Raw genomic sequence first — 22,874 nt, forward strand, 5'->3', positions numbered from 1 at the left:
AACAATACAAAAAAGTAATTCTGGCATTTTTATTTTTTCTCGTTATGACCTTTACCAATCAGATTAATTTATTTTATATTTTGATAGATCGGGCATTTCTGAAAGTGGCAATACCAAATATATGTATTTTTTTGCTTTATTTTCAATGAGGCAAAAGGAGGTTGATTTGAACTTATGGTTTTTTTTTGTTTTTTTTCTTATATTTAAAAACTTTATTTTTTACACTTTTTATTGTTTTTACTATAGTAGCCCCCTTAGGGGACTTGAAGCTATTACAGTCTGAAGCTTCAGCACTGCTCTGTACAGCACAAATGCTGATCTCCTGTGAATGCTGGGGTCTGCTTTTAGTCCAGGAGAGGCATGACACTAGTATGGGGTCTGATCAGAGAAATGTCACCTTGCCACAGTTCTTGGGCACACAAGAAATGGCCAGTTTTGCGCAACGAACCTTCATTTTTTTAAGCATATTTTATATTTATTTAGGTAATTAGCACCTGTTCACACTTGCTATGTTTTATCTGAAGATGCCAGTTTTTTTTTGTAGTATATATTGGAGGTGTAGACAGCCTCCTATTTTGACTGTGCTCTCCGACCCATCAGCCACAGGGTGGTTTTAATTAGTGCCGGATCCTATCTGCCCATATATTTGTAGACTTTTAGCCCAGGAGAGGCATGACACTAGGATAAGGTCCCATTAGGGAAAGCCCACCTTGCCACTGCTGATGGACACACAAGAATAAGCCAAATGTTGGTCAAAGAACCTTCATTTTTTAAAGTATATTTTATACAGCATTTAGGCAGTTTAAATTTCATATATTCTTTGCATATGTCTTGAAGGAACAGAGTACTGCTGTATCCCTTTTGTTTGTGTTTCATGCAATGGGTTAAAGGGAATGTATCATCATATTTTTATTTTAAATGTAGTTTTATAGGTCTACAATTAGACTCCCACTTATTGTTCTTGACGTGGAAAATATAAGCAACCAACTGACTCAGACTGTACTGATTTGTGCTAAATAGAGATGAGCAAACAAGAAGTTTGGTGTTCGATATGAACACAGACTTTTTTAAGAAAACAAAGTTCAGGTTCGGAGTTCGAGTGCCTTACGTATGAAAACTACTTGCTCGAGTACCTCGTTGCCGGAGGACGCAGGTACGGTGTTGTTCGTCGTTCCTGGGGTGTCACACGTAGCGATGTGTGCTGCCTCAGGAACGACGAACAACCTGCGTCCTGCACTAGCAACAATATTTGGGATAAGAACGACGTGTCAACGATCAACAGGTGAGTATTTTTGATCGTTAGCGGTCGTTCGTACGTTTCACACGCAACAACGTCGCTAACGAGGCCGGATGTGTGTCACGAATTCCGTGACCCCAACAACATGTCGTTAGTGATGTCGTTGCGTGTAAAGCCCCCTTAAGTAAAGTTCAGGTCAAGTCCAGGTCCAGAACCAAACTTGGAAAAAAGTTCTGCTGGACCCGCAGAACCCGAACTACTACGGATCCTCTCATCTCTAGTGCTGAAGTATTTAGCCAGAAAAGGTGACTGTGAAGGGAGCAAGGAAAGTGATTCGTGAAATCACCTATTGTGATTGGTGGATCCTTTTATCTTCTGTACACAGAGGAGTTGCCTTTTATTGTAATCATGCTTGCAATGATATGGAGACTGCTGAAAAGTAATTTCTACAGAACAGGAAGCGCGGGTCTAATATTAGGCATAGTGAACAGTGTGAACATTAAAAGATATATAGATAGTGATATGAAACACACATTTTAAAAATAAAAAATGACCAAACCTAAAACTATACTCATTTTAAAATCGTTTTTTTCTATATTTAAGCAGAAAGCTTGTTTGCATACATTTTATTTGGATTTTTTTATGGCTCTCCAAATTACTGAAACAGTACAAGAATCAAATTGACTATTTCGATCATCATGTACCCTTCTGAAATTTTATCTGTTTCCGTCAATTGATAACAGATGAAAACTTGAAAACGGATTCTTAGTTCACTAAAAGTGTATCGAATCACAAACTCATTGAAGTTTTTTCATTATTAAACCTATGGCGGGTGCAGATGAAATAGGATGGGAGCCGAGATACCAAGAATTAAAAATAGAACATTCTAATTTCCGCTGTAGCCGAGAGAACATCCTGTATACCAGACCTTGATCCGAGCGCCTGATCAGCGCCAAGAAGGTTATTGTTTCCCTTTTGTATCTTATTTCATATTAATTGTTACGGATTTCTACCAAGGCTTTCTTAGAATTTATGGAAACAAAGAAAAGGAGCTCAGATAAATCTTTAGACTTGAAATATATACAAAGTAACACAACTAGTCATGTGTACTAAACTAGGTCAGAATCTGCTTTCCCTTTAACACAGAAACAATTATTGAAGAATCTTTAATGCCCGTTTTACCCCTTTGTGTTATTGACAGTACCTTTGTCTGCACCATTCCTGGTCGCTGGTCTCTCAAGTGCTCCAGGGTAGCAGCAATATCAATCTCTTTAGCACCTGCAACAAACCACAAATTGGGCTGAGTTCTAAGCACAAGATAATTCAGGCTGCATCTGTCAATCTCTTCCTAGCCAGTTCCCCTCGGACAACAGACCAATTGAAAAATATTAATTCATGCCTCAGTGGACGTGCCAGACAGATGCAATTGTGATGTTCATACAGAAAAAGAGGAGTATAGCTTTGATTATCATCAACAGAGGAAAAAAAAAGGAGGACGCTTGAGAGCGGTCTGTCTATTGTGCGCCGCAGCACTACAATCGCTCGCATAAAGAGCATTTTTCGTCTGATGAAATAAAGGCACAATTGCTGCCATGTTGTAGAGTTGAAATGTGAGAAGTTTTCTCTATGTCCAAAAGCATAAAGAATGTTTAGTAGAAAATAAAAAGAAGCAAATGACAACAGTCTGGATGCCTTGGACAGAGGGTCAAATACAATCAACAGCCTACCCTCCCCTTATTTTCTATAGGCACCGTGGGCCTGATGTCATTTTATTCTGAAGAAAAATCTGACAATCCAGCTTTAGAATGAAATAAAATGGAATCTTTATTGAAGACATTAAAAGCCCAAATCAGAATTCATGGTTAAAAATGTTGATGTAGGCATAATAATAGCCATGATCACAGGAATCGCACGGGAAACAAACGCATGGAGTCAAGCTATGCGTTTGGTTAAAGGACACAGGATTGCGTTTGAAACGCGTAGCTTGGCCCCATGTGGTTGTTTCCTATGCCTGTGATCATGGCTATTATTATGCCTTCATCAACATTTTTAACCATGCATTCTGATTTAGGATTTTAATATCTTAAAGGAAGCCTGTCAGGTGCAATATGCACCCAGAACCCCAATCAGTCCTGGGTGCATATTGCTAATCCCTGCCTAACTGTCTCAACATCTAGAAGCAAGTAGCATAGATAAAGAGATCTTTATAAAAAAAAGTATTTCTAAAGATCCTTTATAATATGCTAATGAGCGCAGGGACTAGTTGTAAAGGCATTAGTTCCTGCGCTCATTCTACCCTCGTACCATGTTAGCACACCCACAGGGGCCTGCTAAACATACTATTCAATGCCCACAGCCCAGCGTCATCATCAGCAGTGACACATGTGCCTGTGTCCATTGCTCCACCTCCAACACCGGGCTTGGGTCTGTGCACATGGATCAGAATGCCCTGCACTTCCGGTCATGCGCACTATGATGCCGGGTGTACACGTCTCAGCTTCTGAGAGGTCTATTGCACATGACTGGAAGTGCGGTGACTTCTGATCCATGCACACTGACCCTAAGCCTGGCGTGCTGAGGCAGTGCAATGGATACAGGTACGCGTGTCACTGCCGATGATGACGCTGGGCTGTAGGCATTGAATAGTATGTTAGCACACCTCTGTGGGTGACTAACATACTAAGAGGGGGGAATGAGAGCGCCTAGACCCTACACTCAATTGGCATTTCATGTAAGAGCTTTAGAAATACTTTTTCTATAGCTTTCTTTATGTATTATAGTAAATTCTAGGACAGTTAGGGAGGGATTAGCAATATGTAGCCAGAACTGCTCGTGGTTTTGGCTGCATCAGGTTCCCTTTAAATAAAGATATTTTATTTCATGAGATGGATTTTCATCATTTTTGTCTGGACTTCTCAGAATGTTGTTTCTGGGCACGGGTGATCTGACATTATTTTTTTTCTTATGTCATTTTATTCCCTTTGAATAATTTCACACCAACATATAAAAAAAATTGGCCACATTTCATCCAGAAAAGAAAGATGATTTTTTTCTCCATATTATCTGTGTGGCATTCTTCTTAAAACATCAACAGTGAAAAAAATTTACAACATCAAAAACATTTCGTATGTCAATAATGGCAATGTATCTGTAAAAATAGCATGCAGTTGATCCATATGGGATCTGTGTGATATTTTTTGCACGCTTATAGACTTGAACATAAGTGCAAATCCTGGAGAGAATTGAGCATGCTGTGATTTCTTTTCCCACGGATATTCGATCTGAATGAAGAAAATGTTCATTTGAACAGCCTGATTGAATATCATTGGAAAAATTTGCTGAATATGTGATGTCAGTTTTCTCCACAGACCAAAAATATGGATGTATGAACATACTCTTAAAAAGGCTGTCCAATAAAGAAAAAGAATTCCGCAAAGGACTCAAAAAAGACTGATTCTCCACAACCCCAATACTTACCAACTCCCCACTGGTCCTATTTTGCAGGTCCCATCATGAAATTGACAGAAATGACAGAAAATGACTGCTCAGCCAATCAGTAGCTGATGAAGGTCACCAATGTGGATAATGATTGGCTGAGAAGGCCAGTAAATAAACCCAGAAAGACTGAGTAAAGGTACCGTCACACTAAGCGACGCTCCAGCGATCCCACCAGCAACCTGACCTGGCAGGGATTGCTGGAGCGTCGCTACACGGGTTGCTGGTGAGCTGTCAAACAGCCAGCGATGCTGCGCTTGGTAACTAAGGTAAATATCGGGTAACCAACCCGATATTTACCTTGGTTACCAGCACACACACACACACAGTTTTACATACATAATTTGTGAAAATTTTTTAGAAATTTGGTTTGTGTCAACATTTTTTTTTAGAACTGCCACTTTTTAAATTTCTTTATCTTTGAATGGAGGTGATTTAAAGTTTTATATATTTTTTTAAACTTTTTTAATTTATGTTTTAGTTTTATAGTTTTTTCTAGATCACTTGAGCATCCAATCATTTGATCTCTTATACTATATACTGCAGTGCTAGAGTATTGCAATATGTAGTGAAATTGTAGTTTTTCAATGAAGCCCAGCTTCAGGCTGGGCTTCATAAAAGACCTTATTGGCAGCTACAGGACCATAGAAAGCCCAGCTTTAGGCCGGGCTTTACGAGACACCTTGGATGGCAGCTATAGGAGACCAGCTGCCCCTAGCTGCCATGGTAATCCACTAGTTTCCCACAATTTCCATTTAAATGGTTAATAGCAGCTACCATAACTAACTGTGGCCACTGCTGTTACAGTAAGATGCTGGCTACGTAACACAGCTGGCATCTGCTGGGTATGACCCTGTGAGACCTATGATGAAAAAGTATATTGCAGGTGGTTAAGAGGTTACTTGTTGAAGAGAATGAGTTCATGGATCCAGACATGAAGAACTGGGTTAATATATGCCATCAGTATGAGAGTCCTTTTTCTGGTATGAGAAAAAAAAATAATAAAATTCCAAACTTCTCCTAACCATCAAACATTAAAAAAAGTCAACACTCGGATGAGACATGGAGGTCAAGATTTTTTTTCATAGGCCTAATGAAATGGGGGGGAGTTTAATCCATGACTTTGACCAAAATTGACGTAAACCCCCCAAAATAAAACAAAATACACCATGTTCCAAATAATTATGCAAATTATATTTTTCTCTGATTTTCCTAAATGATCGGTGCAAATGACAGTCAGTCATTTAATAATTTAATTATATAATAATAATATAATAATAATATATAATAATTTAGTAATAAAAGTCATCACCCGTTAGAGTATACATCAAATTTTATTGAACAAACCTCCCAATGATAACAGTATAATCTTCAAAATTAAAAAAACTCAAAATCCATTGTTCCAAATTATTAGGCACAGTAGAGTTTCTGAACATTTTATATGTTTTAAAGAACTGAAAATGCTAATTTGTGGAATTTGCAGCATTAGGAGGTCACATTCACTGAAATAAAAAGCTATTTAAATCCAAAATTTCCTAACAGGCCAAGTTACATGTTAACACAGGAACCCTTCTTTGATGTCACCTTCACAATTCTTACATCCATTGTACTTGTGAGTTTTTGGAGAGTTTCTGCTTGAATTTCTTTGCATGATGTCAGAATAGCCTCCCAGAGCTGCTGTTTTGATGTGAACTGCCTCCCACCCTCATAGATCTTTTGCTTGATCATACTCCAAAGATTTTCTATAGGGTTGAGGTCAGGGAAGATGGTGGCCACACCATGAGTTTATCTCCTTTTATGCACATAGCAGCCAATAACACAGAGGTATTCTTTGCGGCATGAGATGGTGCATTGTCATGCATGAAGATGATTTTGCTTCTGAAGGCACGTTTCTGCTTTTTGTACCATGGAAGAAAGTTGTCAGTTAGAAACTCTATATACTTTGCAGAGGTCATTTTCACACCTTCAGGAATCCTAAAGGGGCCTACCAGATGTCTCCCCATGATTCCGGCCGAAAACATGTTCTCCTCCACCTCCTTGCTGACGTTGCAGCCTTGTTGGGACATGGTGGCCATCCACCAACCATCCACTACTCCATCCATCTGGACCATCCAGGGTTGCTCGACACTCATCAGTAAACAAGACTCTTTGAAAATTAGTCTTCATGTATGTCTGGGCCCACTGCAACCGTTTCTGCTTGTAATCACTGAATAGAGGTGGCCAAATAGTAGGTTTATGCACCCCAGCAAGCCTTTGAAGGATCCTACACCTTGAGGTTCGAGGGACTCCAGAGGCACCAGCAGCTTCAAATATCTGTTTGCTGGTTTGCAATGGCTTTTTAGCAGCTGCTCTCTCTCTCTCCACCCGGTACGATCTATTGTGCGATTGCACGAGCAATCGTACCCGCCCCAGTCGTTTGTGCGTCTTGGGCAATTAGTTGCCCATGGCGCACAAAGTCGTTAAACCACCGTCACACGTACTTACCTGCTGAGTGACCTCGCTGTGGGCGGCGAACATCCACTTCCTGAAGGGGGAGGGACGTTCGGCATCACAGCGACGTCACACAGCGTCCGGCCAATAGAAGCAAAGGGGCGGAGATGAGCGGGACGTAAACATCCGCCCCCCTCCTTATTTCCGCATTGCCGGCGGGAGCCGCAGGACGCAGGTAAGCTGTGTTCATCGTTCCCGGGGTGTCACACGGAGCGATGTGTGCTGCCCCGGGTATGATAAACAACCGGCGCCATTAAAAATAAACAATTTTTTAAAAATATGCGACGAGTACACGACTCACGATTTGTGAGCGATTCTGCGTCGCTCGGAGGTGTCACACGAAACGATGTTGCAAGAGATGTCGGATGTGCGTCACGAAAACCGTGACCCTGACGATGCATCGTGCGATAGCTCGTCTCGTGTGACGCCCGCAGTAATCTGATAGATTTGCCTGGCAGAAACCTTCCTCATTCTGCCTTTATCAGCACGAACACGTATGTGCTCTGAATCAGCCACAAATCTCTTCACATTACGATGATCACGCTTAAGTTTTCGGGAAATATCTAATGTTGTCATCCCTTGTCCAAGGCATTGCACTATTTGATGCTTTTCGGCAGCAGAAAGATCCTTTTTCTTTCCCATGTTACTTGAAAACTGTGGCCTGCTTAATATTGTGGAACATCCAGTTTTCCTTTTATTGGGCTCACCTGGCAAACTAATTATCACAGGTATCTGAGATTGATTTCAGGGATCCAAAGAACCCTGAGACATAATACCATCAATGAGTTTCATTAAAAAAAAAAAATAATCGCTATGCACTTAAATCCAATCTGCATAATAATTTGGAACATGGTGTAAGAATATGTGAACAACCCCATACACTATAAAGGGCATTGATAACAGTGCAATGCTGTGTAACTGATTACTACTACTAATACCGACTGTAGGGTCAGATAATAATTGATAACAGAAATCTCAGTATTATTGTAAAAGATGATTGGTGAGGGACGTAGTAGACAATTGGTGAGGGACGTAGTAGATGATTGGTGAGGGACGTAGTAGACAGATAATGTAATTTTCAAGTAAATAAATTATTTACATTATTTTTTTAAAAATCACAAAGGCACTACAGAATATATATGTTTTTTTTAACTAAAACTAAGGTGATCTTAATGATTTTTTCTTTTTCCCATTGCGAACTTTCCCACTATTGCCTTAGTTTTAAACACTTTATTGTCTGCATGCCCATATACTTAGCAGTAGAACAAGAACACAAGTCATTCTGATTTTTCTTTTTTTTTTAATCGTGAAACTCATGTTCAAAGATTGAAGGCTTTAATCCGTAAAGGCTTCTACTTTTTAAAAGAAATACTCGTAGATGCAAGTCCTGCAGCTGGGCCCAGATTGAGAATGCACTTACATTTTTCTGTGTACAACTGAAGGACTCTGAAGTTAGAACTCGCACTTAATATAAAAGCTTTGGAAAATGGCATTCTTTGGTACTTGTACAATTCATTCTTTAAGAAAGGCAAATGGAAAGAAAGATTTTCATGTCCAAGGCTTCAAGGCCTTTGATCATTTTGATGAACACTAGATTCTGAACCTGGGCCTCAAACTTCTCAGGCCAGACAAAGAAGACATAGGCCTCACAGACCGGGCCGAGAATCCTGTCAGAACAAAACCTTTGGCTGCCTCACAGTGTGACAGCCTGGGAAAGGCCCACCTCAGCAGGGTTGAAATGCCCGCGTTGCCCTTTGATCTTTCAGTTATAGTACAGCCCGAGCAACAGGTCAGCGGATTGCAAATTGCACACCCCATTGGCAGAGGGGAGTAGGTCAAACACAAAATGGCGGTCACCAATCTGAGAAAGCCCTGTGACTCCATTCTTCGGCCAGTTTCACATGACTTGTCTTCTATTGTGCAAGACTAAGCACACACTTAAAATGGAATTTGACATTACATGCTAGAATGGAGTCAATAAATGACATTCTTTAGTCTTCATGCAACAAAGTCAACCTAAGTGACTGAAAGCCTGAAGCTAGAAAAATCCCACTCATTTACTTTTGTATAGATAGAAATAGTTCATATTGTAAGTCTTGTCTTTTTTTTTTTCCACCACATCTTGTCACAATGGACCTGAAACTAATTTAACTAATGTTTAAAAGATGTTGCAATGGCCATTGTTACAGCCTTTACCATCTCTTACAGTCAATATTCTATTCTTTGGTTTATGCCTTTGTCGTGGCTGTGCTATTTTACGTTTCTATAGGGGATTTTGGCATTCTTCAAAAAGTACAGATATCTTCTCAGAATGAAAAACTGGAATAAAGGGAATCCGTCACATTGTACATGCACTCCGGTCTGTGCAAAGTATAGCCATAGTATAGAAAAGGAGAAGCTGAGAAGGATGATATATAGGTTTGTTGGAAAAAAAATTAACATATCATGAATTTTAATGAATAAAATATAAGTTGTTTGTATGTATTGAGTCCATTGAGTGATCCTACTAGTGATTGATTGACAGCCATCTCTGCATGCACAGTAGTATAAAGAAGACTGTATAGGACCGCCTACTGGACTCCTACAAACACCAAACACCAGCTTCAAGGAATAAATTGCAAATTTACTGAAGCCACAAAAATGTATATAAATCTTATCAGCTGTCACGATGTGACTGCAGGATAGTGAGGGACAGGGGTCTCCTATACTGTCCCTCTGGCTAGAAGACTCCTCTAGGCTATTTCTGGCTTCCAGATTACCCCTGAAGGTAGAGACACCGGAGTCCCATGACTTACTTTCCTTTTTACCAGATCTAATCTCCCCCTCAGGGAAGGAAGGGGCAGGAGTGTGATGGAAACACAGATTAAGACAGACAGGATAAAACTAAAACTCAGACACTCTGCAAACTCAGAGGAACAAACAGGAAGAGAGTAAGGAGGAAAGCAAGAGTAGGAAGGCAGCAACAAAAAGAAAACAAGGGTTAACATCACAAACACTCATAGCAATATTGCACAACAATTGTGGCGCCCTGGACTAGCCAGGTCGTCATAGGTACTACAACATACACCCCCACCCTGAGACAAGCACATCAGCCAGACACAAAATCCTTGTTGCCTCCCTCCAGGGGCTGATGTCCACACTAGGTGGGGTGGAGCCAGGCGGTTGGCCCCACCCACTGAGGAGTTCACTGTCCTGGAGGCGGGAAAAGGAAGTCAGTAACAGAGAGAGTTGAGTTGTGAGAGTTGGAGGAGGAAAGTGAAGGAGTAGTGGAGGAGAAAACTGACAGTGTCCGGGTACGTGGCCCGGGCACTTAGAGCAAGATTGGCAGACGGTGGTGGCCGTCTGCAGGAGAGGCAGATCAACGCGGAACCGTAGGACCGGGGACGGGCGGTGGCCCGCCGGTACCGAACCGGGGAGCGAAGAGAAGCCAGCACAAACCGGCAGGGCCTGCGGACCCCGACCAGGCTTGGAGTCGCCGTTAATAAGGTCAAATCCGTCAGTGACCGGAACCCCAGGGGTTTCCTAGCAGCCAAGACCCGATTGAAGGCAACCGTCCAACCAACAAAAGGAAATACAGCTACCGCCACAGCTAGAGTTCCAAGGGCCAGAGCCTGCGGGCAAAAAGGGCTCCTCCGGCACATACTCACGCTGGGGAGCGGGTTACCGGTGGGAAGCCATCGGGACCGAACATCCACAAAAGGTGCAGGGAAAGGCAGCCACCACCAACCGTCCGGGAGAAGCCACAGCAGCCGGCTGCGGGACCCGTCCATCCAGCTGTTTGGTTTACCAGAGGCTTTGCGTACATTTGTGGCTGAGTGAGTACAACCGTGCCTTCTGGCACCGCGCTGCGCAGTCCCCGCGGCCCTGCACCTTGCCAGCCCTGCCTTCCCGTCACCTCGTCGGGCCCCGGGACCACCAACCCCTACCCACGGAGGGGGAAAACAACATCCCAGCTGTTCCCTACCATCGCTCCCGGGATCCCCGTCAGTAGCAGCGGTGGTGCCCAACCTGACCACAACCCGTGGGTGGCGTCACGGACCAAATCCCCAAACCAAACTGCCCCTTTCACTCACGGGCGAGGAGCGCCGCTCGAGTCCCTGGATCCGGCCCACCGCTTGAGCCACCGAGCAGCAGCAGCAGCGCCGGACCCGAGCGTTAGCGAGCGCAGGGCCCCACCGCCCGCGACACAATCACAAGTAAGTCTGGATCACAACACCTCTCCAGACCGGTGTAGGTAAGCTATAGCTGGTATTAATGGAATAATCAGGCCAGCAGATATAGGAGGGGAACGAATGTGAATGGCTCCCCCACAGCATGTGATTAAAGAGAATAACAAGCAGCCCAGCAGAGATTAACTTTTGCTAGACTGCCTATGTCTGCTGGTTGATGCCTGAGTCTCTCTGCGCTGACACAGACATCAGAAAAGTTATAAGGTAGAGTGCCAGAATCTGTAGTTTCCACAGATCCTAATGCCGCCAAAACAGTTGATGATGCTTGCAAAAATCTCCTTATGACAAGCTCCTTATGCTATATGAGATCCTACCTGCAGATGAGATTCTCTTACACATGACAGGTTCCCTTTAAAGATCTGTCACTTGCTCAAAAACTCCACTGATTACACCACTTTTTTTTAGTTTTGTACCACATTGCTCCATTAAACAGATATTCATATGTATTGATTTGGTGTGAAGTATGTGAAATCTCTGCATGCAGTACAACTGGACCATTCTTCAGAGCCTTCTCTAGGGTCATGCCCTTTCACTCCTCCTTCCCATACAGTGTCAATCAGTCTCAGAGTTGTCATTGGCAGAGTCTGAGAAAGAGGGTTAAAGCACACACCCTCAGAGGAAAACCTGAAGAAATGCCCAGTCAGTCGTACTAAAATCAGAGATTTCACATATTGTGCTCCAAATTTTAAAAAAAAAAAATCTCTGCACTGGAGAGACAAAAAAACCCAAAAAAACAATATCAGGGGTGCGCATAGATATTTGCAAGTTATTGAACATAATTTTTTGAGTGACAGATCCTCTTCAACATTATTTACTCGGAAAATGGAAAAATTCATCAGCATACAGTGAAATTTGAGAACTTTGCCATTTTTTTTAATTTTTTTTTTTAAATGACCAATACTGTAATTTTTTTGTCACATGTGGAGTACAAAAGAAAAAAGCTTTATGTGCCTCCCTATAAAATTCGAGGCAAGCAGAGTTAGTAAAATAGATACAATAAGGGCTACGTGCACATGTTAAGTCTTTGCTGCAAAAATTTCTGCCTCTCTTTGCAGGAAAAACGCAGCAGAAAAAACACACACGCACTTTTGATGCGATTTTGATGCATTTTTTACATGCATTTTTGGTGCAGATTTTTCCCACTCATTAGTATGAGTGAAATCTGCAGAGAACATACTGAAAGAAGTGAAATGCTGCAGATTTAAATTTGCACCGAATCTGCAAGGAGAAAAAAAGCAACATGTGCATTAGGCTAATTTTACACATCCGGCTTTTCGCCGGTTTGCCGGATTCGGCGCACGCCAATACAGTGTATACAGTACAATGGCAGCGTTGTAACTTCTGGGTCACATGCTCCGGTCACATGACAGCATGTGACCGGAGCTTGTAGATTTGCCATTGTACTGTATACACTGTACTGGCGTGCGCCAAATCCGACAAACCGGTGAAAAGCCGGATGTGTGAAACTAGATTAAAGGGTGCTTTACACGCTGCGACATCGCTAGCGATTGCTAGCGATGTCGCGAGCGATAGCACCCGCCCCCGTCATTCGTGCGACATGTGTTGATCGTTGCAGTAGCGAACATTATCCCTACGGCAGCGTCACACGCACATACCTGTTCAGTGACGTCGCTGTGGCCGCCGAACAATCCCTCCTTCAAGGGGGAGGTGCGTTCAGCGTCACAGCGACGTCATAGCGGCGTCACTAAATGGCTGCCCAATAGAAGGGGAGGGGATGAGCGGCCGGAACATGCCGCCCACCTCCTTCCTTCCTCCTTTCAGGTGGATGCAGGTAGGATGATGTTCGTCGTTCATGCGGTGTCACACATAGCGATGTCTGGTGCCACAGGACGACGAATAACCTGTGGATTGAAACACCGGCGACATTATGCTTTGGAGCGACGTGTCAACGATCATCGATTTTTGCCGTTTTTGCGATCGTTGATCGTCGCTCCTAGCTGTCACACGCTGCGATGTCGCTAACGACGCCGGATGTGCGTCACAAATACCATGACCCCGACGATATATCGTTATCGATGTCACAGCGTGTAAAGCACCCTTTAGACTTCAGGATTCTCAGTCACTTTGCTGGCATCAGGAAACCCTTCAGGTTTTGTGTCAAATCTGTGCAGAAGAAACATGACAACTGTGCAAAGTGTGCACAGGCCCTAACTGTATAACTGTATTGTGAAAAGGACTGTAGTAAAGCTTGTAATTAACATGGCTACTCTTTAAAAGGGGCGGCCCCAGTCTTCCTGACTCACTGGGCTGTGGGCAGTGTTTCACCGCTTGTCATACATAGCTCAGCATGTCGCCTGCTTGCAGCCCTTTGCTGTGAGGGAGCAGGGAGCAGATGGGCTGTGACTAGCGGTGAAACACCATCCACAGCCCATCACTCACGGACACTGCAGCCGGCCGTGGTGTCAGGAACTTGACGTGACGTCACCGGATCCCTGAGGTCACGGAGGCCGGGGGTCATGGAGCGGGGAACAGCGGTCTGCAATAGCGCCTCTCACAGGCACTATTGCCAACATAAGGTATTTGAGAGAAACATTGTTTCTCAATATAATATCGATCTAGACAATAAAAAATATGGGTGAACCACCCCTTTAAGGAAGTCTATTTGAACTGTGCGACATAAAATAAAGGCAGAGACCCTGATTCTAATACTGAGTCACTTAATTTTTATTGCAACACTTTTCATAAAACCACTGTTTATTTGCTGCATTGAGAGTCTACTACAGCGATCTCCTATTCATGAGCAGAAGGCTAACAGCATTTTCCCATTGCTGACTGACATCTTTCCCCTTAAGGGGGCTTTACACGCTGCGATATCGGTACCGATATCGCTAGCGAGCGTACCTGCCCCCTGTCGGTTATGCGTCACGGGCAAATCGCTGCCTGTGGAGCACAACATCGCTAACACCCGTCACACGGACTTACCTGCCCTGCGACGTCGCTCTGGCTGGCGATCCGCCTCCTTTCTAAGGGGGCGGGTCGTGTGGCGTCACAGCGACGTCACACGGCAGCCGTCCAATAGAAGCAGAGGGGCAGAGATGAGCGGGACGTAACATCCCACCCACCTCCTTCCTTACGCATTACCGGTGGAGGCAGGTAAGGAGATGTTCATCGCTCCTGTGGTGTCACACATAGCGGATGTGTGATGCCGCAGGAACGAGGAACAACATCGCTACTCACCAGACAACGATTTTTGGTGTTTGGATGACCTCTCCAAAACCAACTATTTTTGTCTCTTTTGCAATCGTTTAAGGTCGCTCGTACGTGTTACACGCTGCGATGTCTCTAACGACGCCGGATGTGCGTCACAAACACCGTGACTCCGACGATGAATCGTTAGCGATATCGCAGCATGTAAAGCCCCCTTTAAACTGTGCACATAATAAAGATTTCAATCAGTGGTGGGTTGATGGGGAAGCCAGCATCTCATAAATATTAAGAACTGAATGCACATATCACTGAGTGGACTCAAGTTCTCGGCTCCCCCAGCTGCTAATAAATAGGAAAAAAGTCACCCAGCAATGCCGTGGAGGTCCTTGCCAGCAATATAAACCTGGTAAAAGATTCTCTTGGTTTTTTTTACAATTAGAAAAACCACCATTCCTCTCTATTAGTAGTGTCTCATGTAGCGCCCCTGAACCCATCAGGGTGCTACAAGGTTCTGCATCCCCACCAGGAGGCAGAGCCTACCCCCTTAGGACCCAAAACCCCAGTGCCAGTAACACCAAAAACCCAAGTAATCCCAGTTTCCCCCAACAATCCCCCATACAATGGAGCCCAGCTAGGGTGGGACCATGGATGGCAACCTAGAGGTGGAGCCACTCCAGGCCACTAGTTGACCAGGTGGGAGGGGCAGACTGTGGACAGAGAGAACACAGGAAGTCAGTGGTCAGAATTGCAGTGACTGTGGAGAGTAGTCAGTTGAGTAGTGACTGTAGAGGTGTGAAGGTGGAATTGAAGTGACACCCTGACTCGGGTTATCAGTGACCTGGTACCCAGCAGAGGTGGTTGCCGGTGGAGTACTCCCGGAACTACGCACCGACGGGGTACAGGACCCTAGGACAGGAAAGACCTTCAAGCTGACCTGTTAACCAGGGACAGGACCAGAGACTCCAACCCCACAGGGTTCACGCTACCATCAGGAGGACAGAAGTGGACAAACCACAGAACGGGGACCCCCAGTGTTCCATACCTGTGGACCCACTTACCAGAGACAGGTGCAGGGGAAGAAAGTACCAGAGAAACCAGACTGGCACTGGGAAGAAGGGAACCTGGAGGCGAAACCAGCTGGCCTTGGGCCCCCAGTTACCAACTCAAAACAAGTGAGTAAACCAGTTGCACTGAATACCTGCGTGGACTCCCTTCTTCCGACGCCCACTGCACCATACACCCACTGGGGCAAATCCCTACTTGCCCCAGCGGGTGTATGGGACCACCATACTAGCTGCCAATACCATCAGCCCCAGTAGAGACATTCTGCAGCAGTGGCTCCCTACATTTAGCTGCAACACCGCAAGTGGCGTCACATATAGACTTTATTAAACAACCCCCTGTAAATATCCCCATTACAAAAAGGGCCGAGGGCACGGAACCGGGCAACGGCCACCACCGTGACATTCCCAGGAGAGACACTGCCCGGGACCGAGTACCGCATATCCCTGGGTGCTACATCTCACATTGTATAGAATCATGGAATGGTAGAGTTGGAAGAGACCTCAAGGGCCATCGGGACCAACTCCCTCCCAGTACCATATTCATTTAATTGCAAGACTTCCAGACTTCCTGAACAACTATAAGCCTGGCTATGTTTAATAATCTGGATCCTATAATGACTTAAATCTTTGAGACTTTTTTTTCCATGGAAGTATTTCATAACCGTTCTCTTGGGAATTCACATTTTCCTTCAAAAAAATTTCCAGGAATGTTGGTATCTTTGTTGGATTCAGAAATGGTTTCAAATGTACAACAAATTGTTTTTCAAATGTGGGTAAGTATACCTTGGTGAATTCGTTTTGGGTCTAGAGAGATGGCAAGACATTAAAGGAAGTGTATGAGTGTGTATGCGAGTGTGTATTTGTGTACATGAGTCTTTGTTTCACTGCTCCTGCTCTCCTGTCTCTCAGTCTAAATAAAAAGACATAACAAAGAGCTGAGCTTAGCGTTCCAGGAAGACAAACCACTTGACAATGACATGAGCAATGTATGCTTGGAAGTAAGGGGTACTTTGCACACTATCGCAAGCCGATTGCTGCGATGCCGAGCGCAATAGTCCCCGCCCCCGTCGCAGCTGCGATATCTTGTGATAGCTGCCATAGAAAACATTATCGCTACAGCAGCTTCACATGCACTTACCTGCCTTGCGACGTCGCTCTGGCCGGCGAACCACCTCCTTACTAAGGGGGCGGGTCGTGGGGCGTCACAGCGACGTCACACGGCACCCGGCCAATAGAAGCGGAGGGGCGGAGATGAGCGGGACGTAAACATCCCGCCCACCTCCTTCCTTCCTCATTGCAGCCGGGACGCAGGTAAGGTGATGTTCCTCGCTCCTGCGGCTTCACACACAGCGATGTGTGCTGCCGCAGGAACGAGGAACAACATTGTAACATCGGTCCTTCCGAAATTATGGAAATGACTGACGCTACACCGATGATACGATTTCGACGCTTTTGCGCTCGTTAATTGTATCAAAAACGATTTACACACTCCGATGTCGACAGCGACGCCGGATGTGCGTCACTTTCGATTTGACCCAACCGACATCGCACCTGCGATGTCGTAGTGTGCAAAGTACCCCTAAGGGAAAGGATGTTACAGCACTTATAGTGCTCACCAAATGTGGATGAGGGAGGAACTTCCCACTCACAAAATGTGGTCTTCAAAGTTACAGAGAACAAAAATTGGGACAATTCCAAGACATATTAGATAAGTTTGTGCTCCTAAAGTATTTTCACTGGGTGATGAGGGTAGAAAGACCCATGCATTCAGGTCCTGATTGAAAGGACAGATATGTTTTAAACAATGTAATCCAAACACAAACATATTTAAGCAAAACGTTAAATAGTGCTACATTAGATTAGTATGCAATTGAAAACTACACCATGATATTAACATTTCTAATATAGCTATTACAAATAAATATATTTATACACACACAGTATATATAGAGAGTGCACAGCATAAACGATTATAACCTCGAAAGGAACCTCATGAGTTACCCCCTCACAGCAACTTTGATTTTTCTTTCAGTAGAAGAACATTTGCTATGGGACACCATATTCCAACACACTCCTATATATAGTATAATGGCTGTTGATTGCAAAAAGGATTTGTTATTTTGCACACCCAAAAAAGTATTCATTCACAAAACAAGATGGAAAAAGTGGGTACAGACAGTTGGCTATAAAAGGATGTCATTTAAGAAAGAAAAAGAAAACCCTTCCAATTGCATGCTGTCTAAAATGGCACCATATAGAAGAGAAATGTCACAAGACCTGAGAAAGAAAATAATTTCTTTACATAGGAAAGGTGAAGACTACACTAAGATCAACAAAGCTTTACTTATCAGTCAGAATACTATAGGAAAAGTGATACAAACACACATACACAGTAGCATCTTCTGATGAGAAGGGTTGAAGAAAACAGACATGCAAGTTCACTGCAGTTATCTAATGAAAGTAGCAAGCCAAAATGGGTTGAGTGTTTCCCGTGACACAATACGGCGTATACTACAGAGGAATGGTAGGCATGGGTCATTCACAAAAGAGGCCTCTGCTAAAGCACATGTAGTAACAAACTCACCTATAATTTGCCAGGTCCCGTGCTGAAAAATATGAACACTACTGGGACACTATACTCTGGAGTGATGAGAACAGGATAAATGTTTTTAGAACTGATGACTTCAAAACTGTATGTCTCCTGATCTGAGTCCAAACAAACACCCATGGGGAATTGTGAAAAGACAAGTTGAGCATCAATCTCCATCCAGCATCCATGTTCTAATTGAGGTTGTTCTTGAAGAATGGGAAAAGATGCTGAAATATGTCGCTACCTTGTTCATTCCATGCCTAGAAGGTGCTGTCCTTAAAAATCAAGTCATACAAAATACTAGATTTACAGTATTTTTCAGATTATAGGATGCACTTTTCCTTCCAAAAATTTGGGAGGAAATGAAGGTTGTGTCCAAATGTAGCTTACCGGGGGAGGTGGAAAAGGATAGCAGGAGGTAGTGGCAATGCTGCAGCAGCTGTGATGGGGCTTTGGGGGCTGTGCTAAGGCTTTGGTAGCTGTGCTGCGGGGGCTGTGCTGGGGCTGCGGCGGCTGTGCTGTGGCGGCTGTGCTGGGGCTGCGGCGTCAGGGCTGGGGCTGCAGCGGCTGTGCTGTGGGGGTTGTGCTGGGACTGTGGCGGCTGTGCTGAGATTGCGGAGGCTGTACTGTGGGGGCTGTGCTGGGACTGTGGCGGCTATACTGTGGGGGCTGTGCTGGGGTTGCTGTGCTGCTGCGGGCGGTGAAGGCTTGAAATAATGGTGTCCAAAGTAAGTGCATGCGCAGATGGAGCTCTCGGCTCAAGATCTCATCTTCACATGTGCCATCGATCTCCCAGCAGCGGACTTAAGGAAAATGGCACCCTGAGGCGGGGCATGCAGAGATGAGATCTCGGCTTGTCATTGAGCCGATAGCTCAATCTGCACATGTGCTGACTCAGGGTGCCATTTCTTTGAAGCCCGCACCGCCAACAGTTTCTGGGACAGCATCTGGGACACCTGCCGCTCTGCCTGCAGCATCACCCTGCTCCATCACTGCCCCTGCCTCCTGTGACCCCGCTTCATCACCACTGCTGCCCCCCCTCCCCCAGTAAGACCCCACCAGATTGTAAGATGGACCCCCTTTTTTTGTCACCTTTTTTTTCTTTAAATTTGGGGTACGTCTTATAATCCGGTGGGTCTTATAAGCCAAAAAATATGGTAGTTGTTTTGATGTGGGGTTTTTGTATCAACTAGTGTTAGTAAAGATGAAGATATTTTAATAAAAATTATATAATTATATTATTATATTATATTGCTAACCATACTTTTATGTTATGAGTACTGATTGGTGAATAGTAACTGTTTGTGTTCAGATTATTCATAATGAATCGCAAAGTGCTATTCCGGAATTTGTCACAAATAATGAACCTAATGCAAGTCAATGGGGAAACCGAGCATTTTTCTTCTTGTGACCAATACTGGAATAGTACTCGGTATTCGGTAAGCATTGTCCTAACAGGAATAGTTACTATTCGCTCATCACCAGTTAGGAGTTAAAAAAGCGTTCTAAAACTAAAGCGATCGTGATCAAGATTTTACTTCTCAAAGGAGGTTTACTTATTAATGTTGAGCACTATATATACATACATATATATATATATATATATATATATATATATACGTATATATATATATATATATATAGTGCTCAACATTAATAAATACACCTCCTTTGAAAAAAAAAATAAAAATATATATATATATATATATCTGTTTTTGTTTTGTTTTTTTAATTTTTTTTATTTTTAAACAACATTGTTACGTGCCTTATTACCTTAATTGAATGTGTCAACCATTTCTCCTTCACTAATGTTCACTAAATTCAATAATAAATTACCCCATTGCCATAGCAACTGCATAAATATGGCAGAAACAAGGTGGTAGGTTTTTCGAGGCTCACCTTTAGCCATTTTATTGAGTACCATGTCAATCAGGATATAGGTCCCACTTCTCCCTGCACCATCGCTGTGAATAACAAGAGAATTGCATTAGCATTTCCATGGCAAAGAAGTAACAAAGTCAAATGGGCGTTGCTCCCCTATTAATTTTATTGTTAATAAAGGAAGGGTGAAACTGAACGTAAGGGGATTTAAAAGAGGAGGTGGGAACATAAAGCATAAAACACAAAAAAGCCGAAAAAGCCTTTAATCAACACAAGCTGTTCACTTGGGATTAACCATTGTTCCATATAGCTAGTTTCTGTAACAAAAAGAAAAAAGAAAATAATAAAAAAAAAATGATTCTTATAGAAGAATGTACATAAATGTACATAAATAAACAAACGCAAACAAAGAAGGAGCAGTAAAGTACTATTAAATGAGGCAACAGCGGAGGGGTTTCTGTAGGAATTAAATCCTTTCACTTGTGAATCGATGCATTGTGCTTTGTGTATGTGCGCTCAGGGGGATAAAAGCAAACTAAATACAGACACATTTTACTATCGAATAATAAGCTTTTTTTAAAATAAAATTACCAAAATAGGTAAAGTGGAATTTAATACCATGATTGAATTCTTAAAAAATAAATAAAAAAGATTTGCATGAATTTAGATTCAAAGCTTAAAATATTCTATAGAAATATATATATTATATATATATATATATATATACATATATATAAAACAGAAATTATATTTTTATATATATATATATATATATATATATATATATATATACACATATATTATTACAATATATCACAAAAGTGAGTACACCCCTCACATTTTTCTACATATCTGTTCAGTGGACAGCATTGAACATATAATACTTTGATATAATGTAGAGTAGTCAGAGGAAAGCTTGTATGAAAGTGTAATTTTGGCGTGTGCCCTCTAAATAACTCAACACACAGCCTTTAATGTCTAAACCACTGGCAACAAAAGTTAGTACACTTCTAAGGGAAAATGACCAAATTGTGCTCAAAGTGTTAATATTTTATGTGGCCACTATTAGGCTATGTTCGCACGTTGCGTTTTTTTCCGCGTTTCTGCAGCGTTTTTAGCAGCAGCGTTTTTGCGCTAAAACGCATGCGTTTTGGTTTACCAGCAAAGTCAATGGGAAAAGCAGAAATCCTGTCTGCACTTTGCTTTTTTTTCTGCAGCGTTTAATTTGCATATTTGTGGTCAAAAACCATGCTGAAAAAGAAGCAGCATGTCAGTTGTTTTTGCCATTTCTGCAGCGTTTCCTTAACATTGGAGTCAATGAGAAATGGCAAAACGCAACCAAAATCACAATTCCTGCGTTTTTCATGCTTTTTACCTGCTTTTCCACTGCGTTTTTGGCTCCAAAAACGCATGCTTTTCTGGACAAAAATTAATGGGTTCTAATGTTCCTTTACACACACACAATAACCGAAAATTTAAATGTTAAAAAATTAGAAACTTCACCTATTTTCCTGATAAAATGTGCATAACCACTATTTTTTCATTAAAATTGATAATTTCCCACATAGTTTTATTAAAAGTAAATTTTATACTTTTTTTCTCTTTTTCCATTCTTTTTGACTCATTCAACTTTATTTCCCAGTGTCTTGATCTACAAAACGCATCTGCAGAAACGCAGGTGAAAACGCAGGTAAAAAGCGCTAAAAACGCGGTAAAAACGCATGCGTTTTTAGCGCTAAAAAATGGTCAAAAGCCATTTGGTCAAAAACCAAGGGAATGAAAACGTGCAGAATAAACTGCAGGTACTCCGACACAACGTGCGCACATAGCTTTATTTTCAAGTACTGCCTTAACTCTCTTGGGCTTGGAGTTTACAGAAGCTTAAGAGGAGCCACTGGATTCTCTTCCCTCCTCCATGACGATATCACCGAGCTGGTGCATGTTAGAGACCTTGCAATCCTAAACCTTTCGTTTGAGGATACCCCATAGCTGCTCAATCGGATTTAGGTCTGGAGACATATTTGGCCAGTCCAGCACTTTTGCCCTCAGTTACTTTAGTAAGGCAGTGCTGGTCTTTGAGATGTATTTTTGGGCTTTATCATGTTGGAATACAAAGGGTGGGGATCACGTTGGCATTCATGGTTCCCACAATGAACTGTAGCTTCCCATAGCCAACAGCAATCATGCTGCCGCAAACCATGACACTCCCACCACCATGCTTGAATGTAGGCAAGACACACTTGTCTTTGTACTCCTCACCTGGTTGCTGCCACACACGCATGACACCATCTGAACAAAATAAATTTATTTTGGTCTCATCAGACCACAGGACATGGTTCCAGTAAATCATGTGCTTAGTCTGCTTGTCTTCAGAAAACTGTTTGTGGGTTTTCTTGTGAATCATCTTTAGAAGAGGCTTCCTTCTGGGATGACAGCCATGCAGATCAATTTGATGCAGTGTGTAGCATATGGTCTGACACTGACAGGCTGACCCCCCACCCCTTCAACCTCTGCAGCAATGCCGGCAGCACTCATACATGTATTTTAAAAAGACAACCACTGGATATGACGCTGAGCACTTGCATTCAACTACTTTGGCTGGCCATGGTGAGGCTTGCTCTGAGTGGAACCTGTCTTGTTAAATCACTGTATGGTCTTGGCCACCATGCTGCAGCTCAGTTTCAGGGTGCTGGCAATCTTCTTATAGCCTAGGCCATTTA

At 42.9% G+C, this 22,874-nt stretch overlaps 1 protein-coding gene across 1 annotated transcript in view; it reads right to left on the reverse strand.

Annotated features, from left to right (window-relative positions):
• Positions 1–22,874, reverse strand: part of PTPRN2 (protein tyrosine phosphatase receptor type N2) — a 1,389,072-nt gene that overhangs the window by 6,060 nt on the left and 1,360,138 nt on the right. The window contains exons 21-22 of the mRNA XM_075315450.1: positions 20,173–20,237; positions 2,442–2,515 (exon numbers count right to left, since the gene is read on the reverse strand). Coding sequence (XP_075171565.1) covers positions 2,442–2,515; positions 20,173–20,237 — 139 coding nt within the window. The remainder of the gene's footprint in view (positions 1–2,441; positions 2,516–20,172; positions 20,238–22,874) is intronic.

Source organism: Anomaloglossus baeobatrachus, chromosome 6, assembly GCF_048569485.1.
Source record: "Anomaloglossus baeobatrachus isolate aAnoBae1 chromosome 6, aAnoBae1.hap1, whole genome shotgun sequence".
Taxonomy (NCBI): Eukaryota; Metazoa; Chordata; class Amphibia; order Anura; family Aromobatidae; genus Anomaloglossus; species Anomaloglossus baeobatrachus.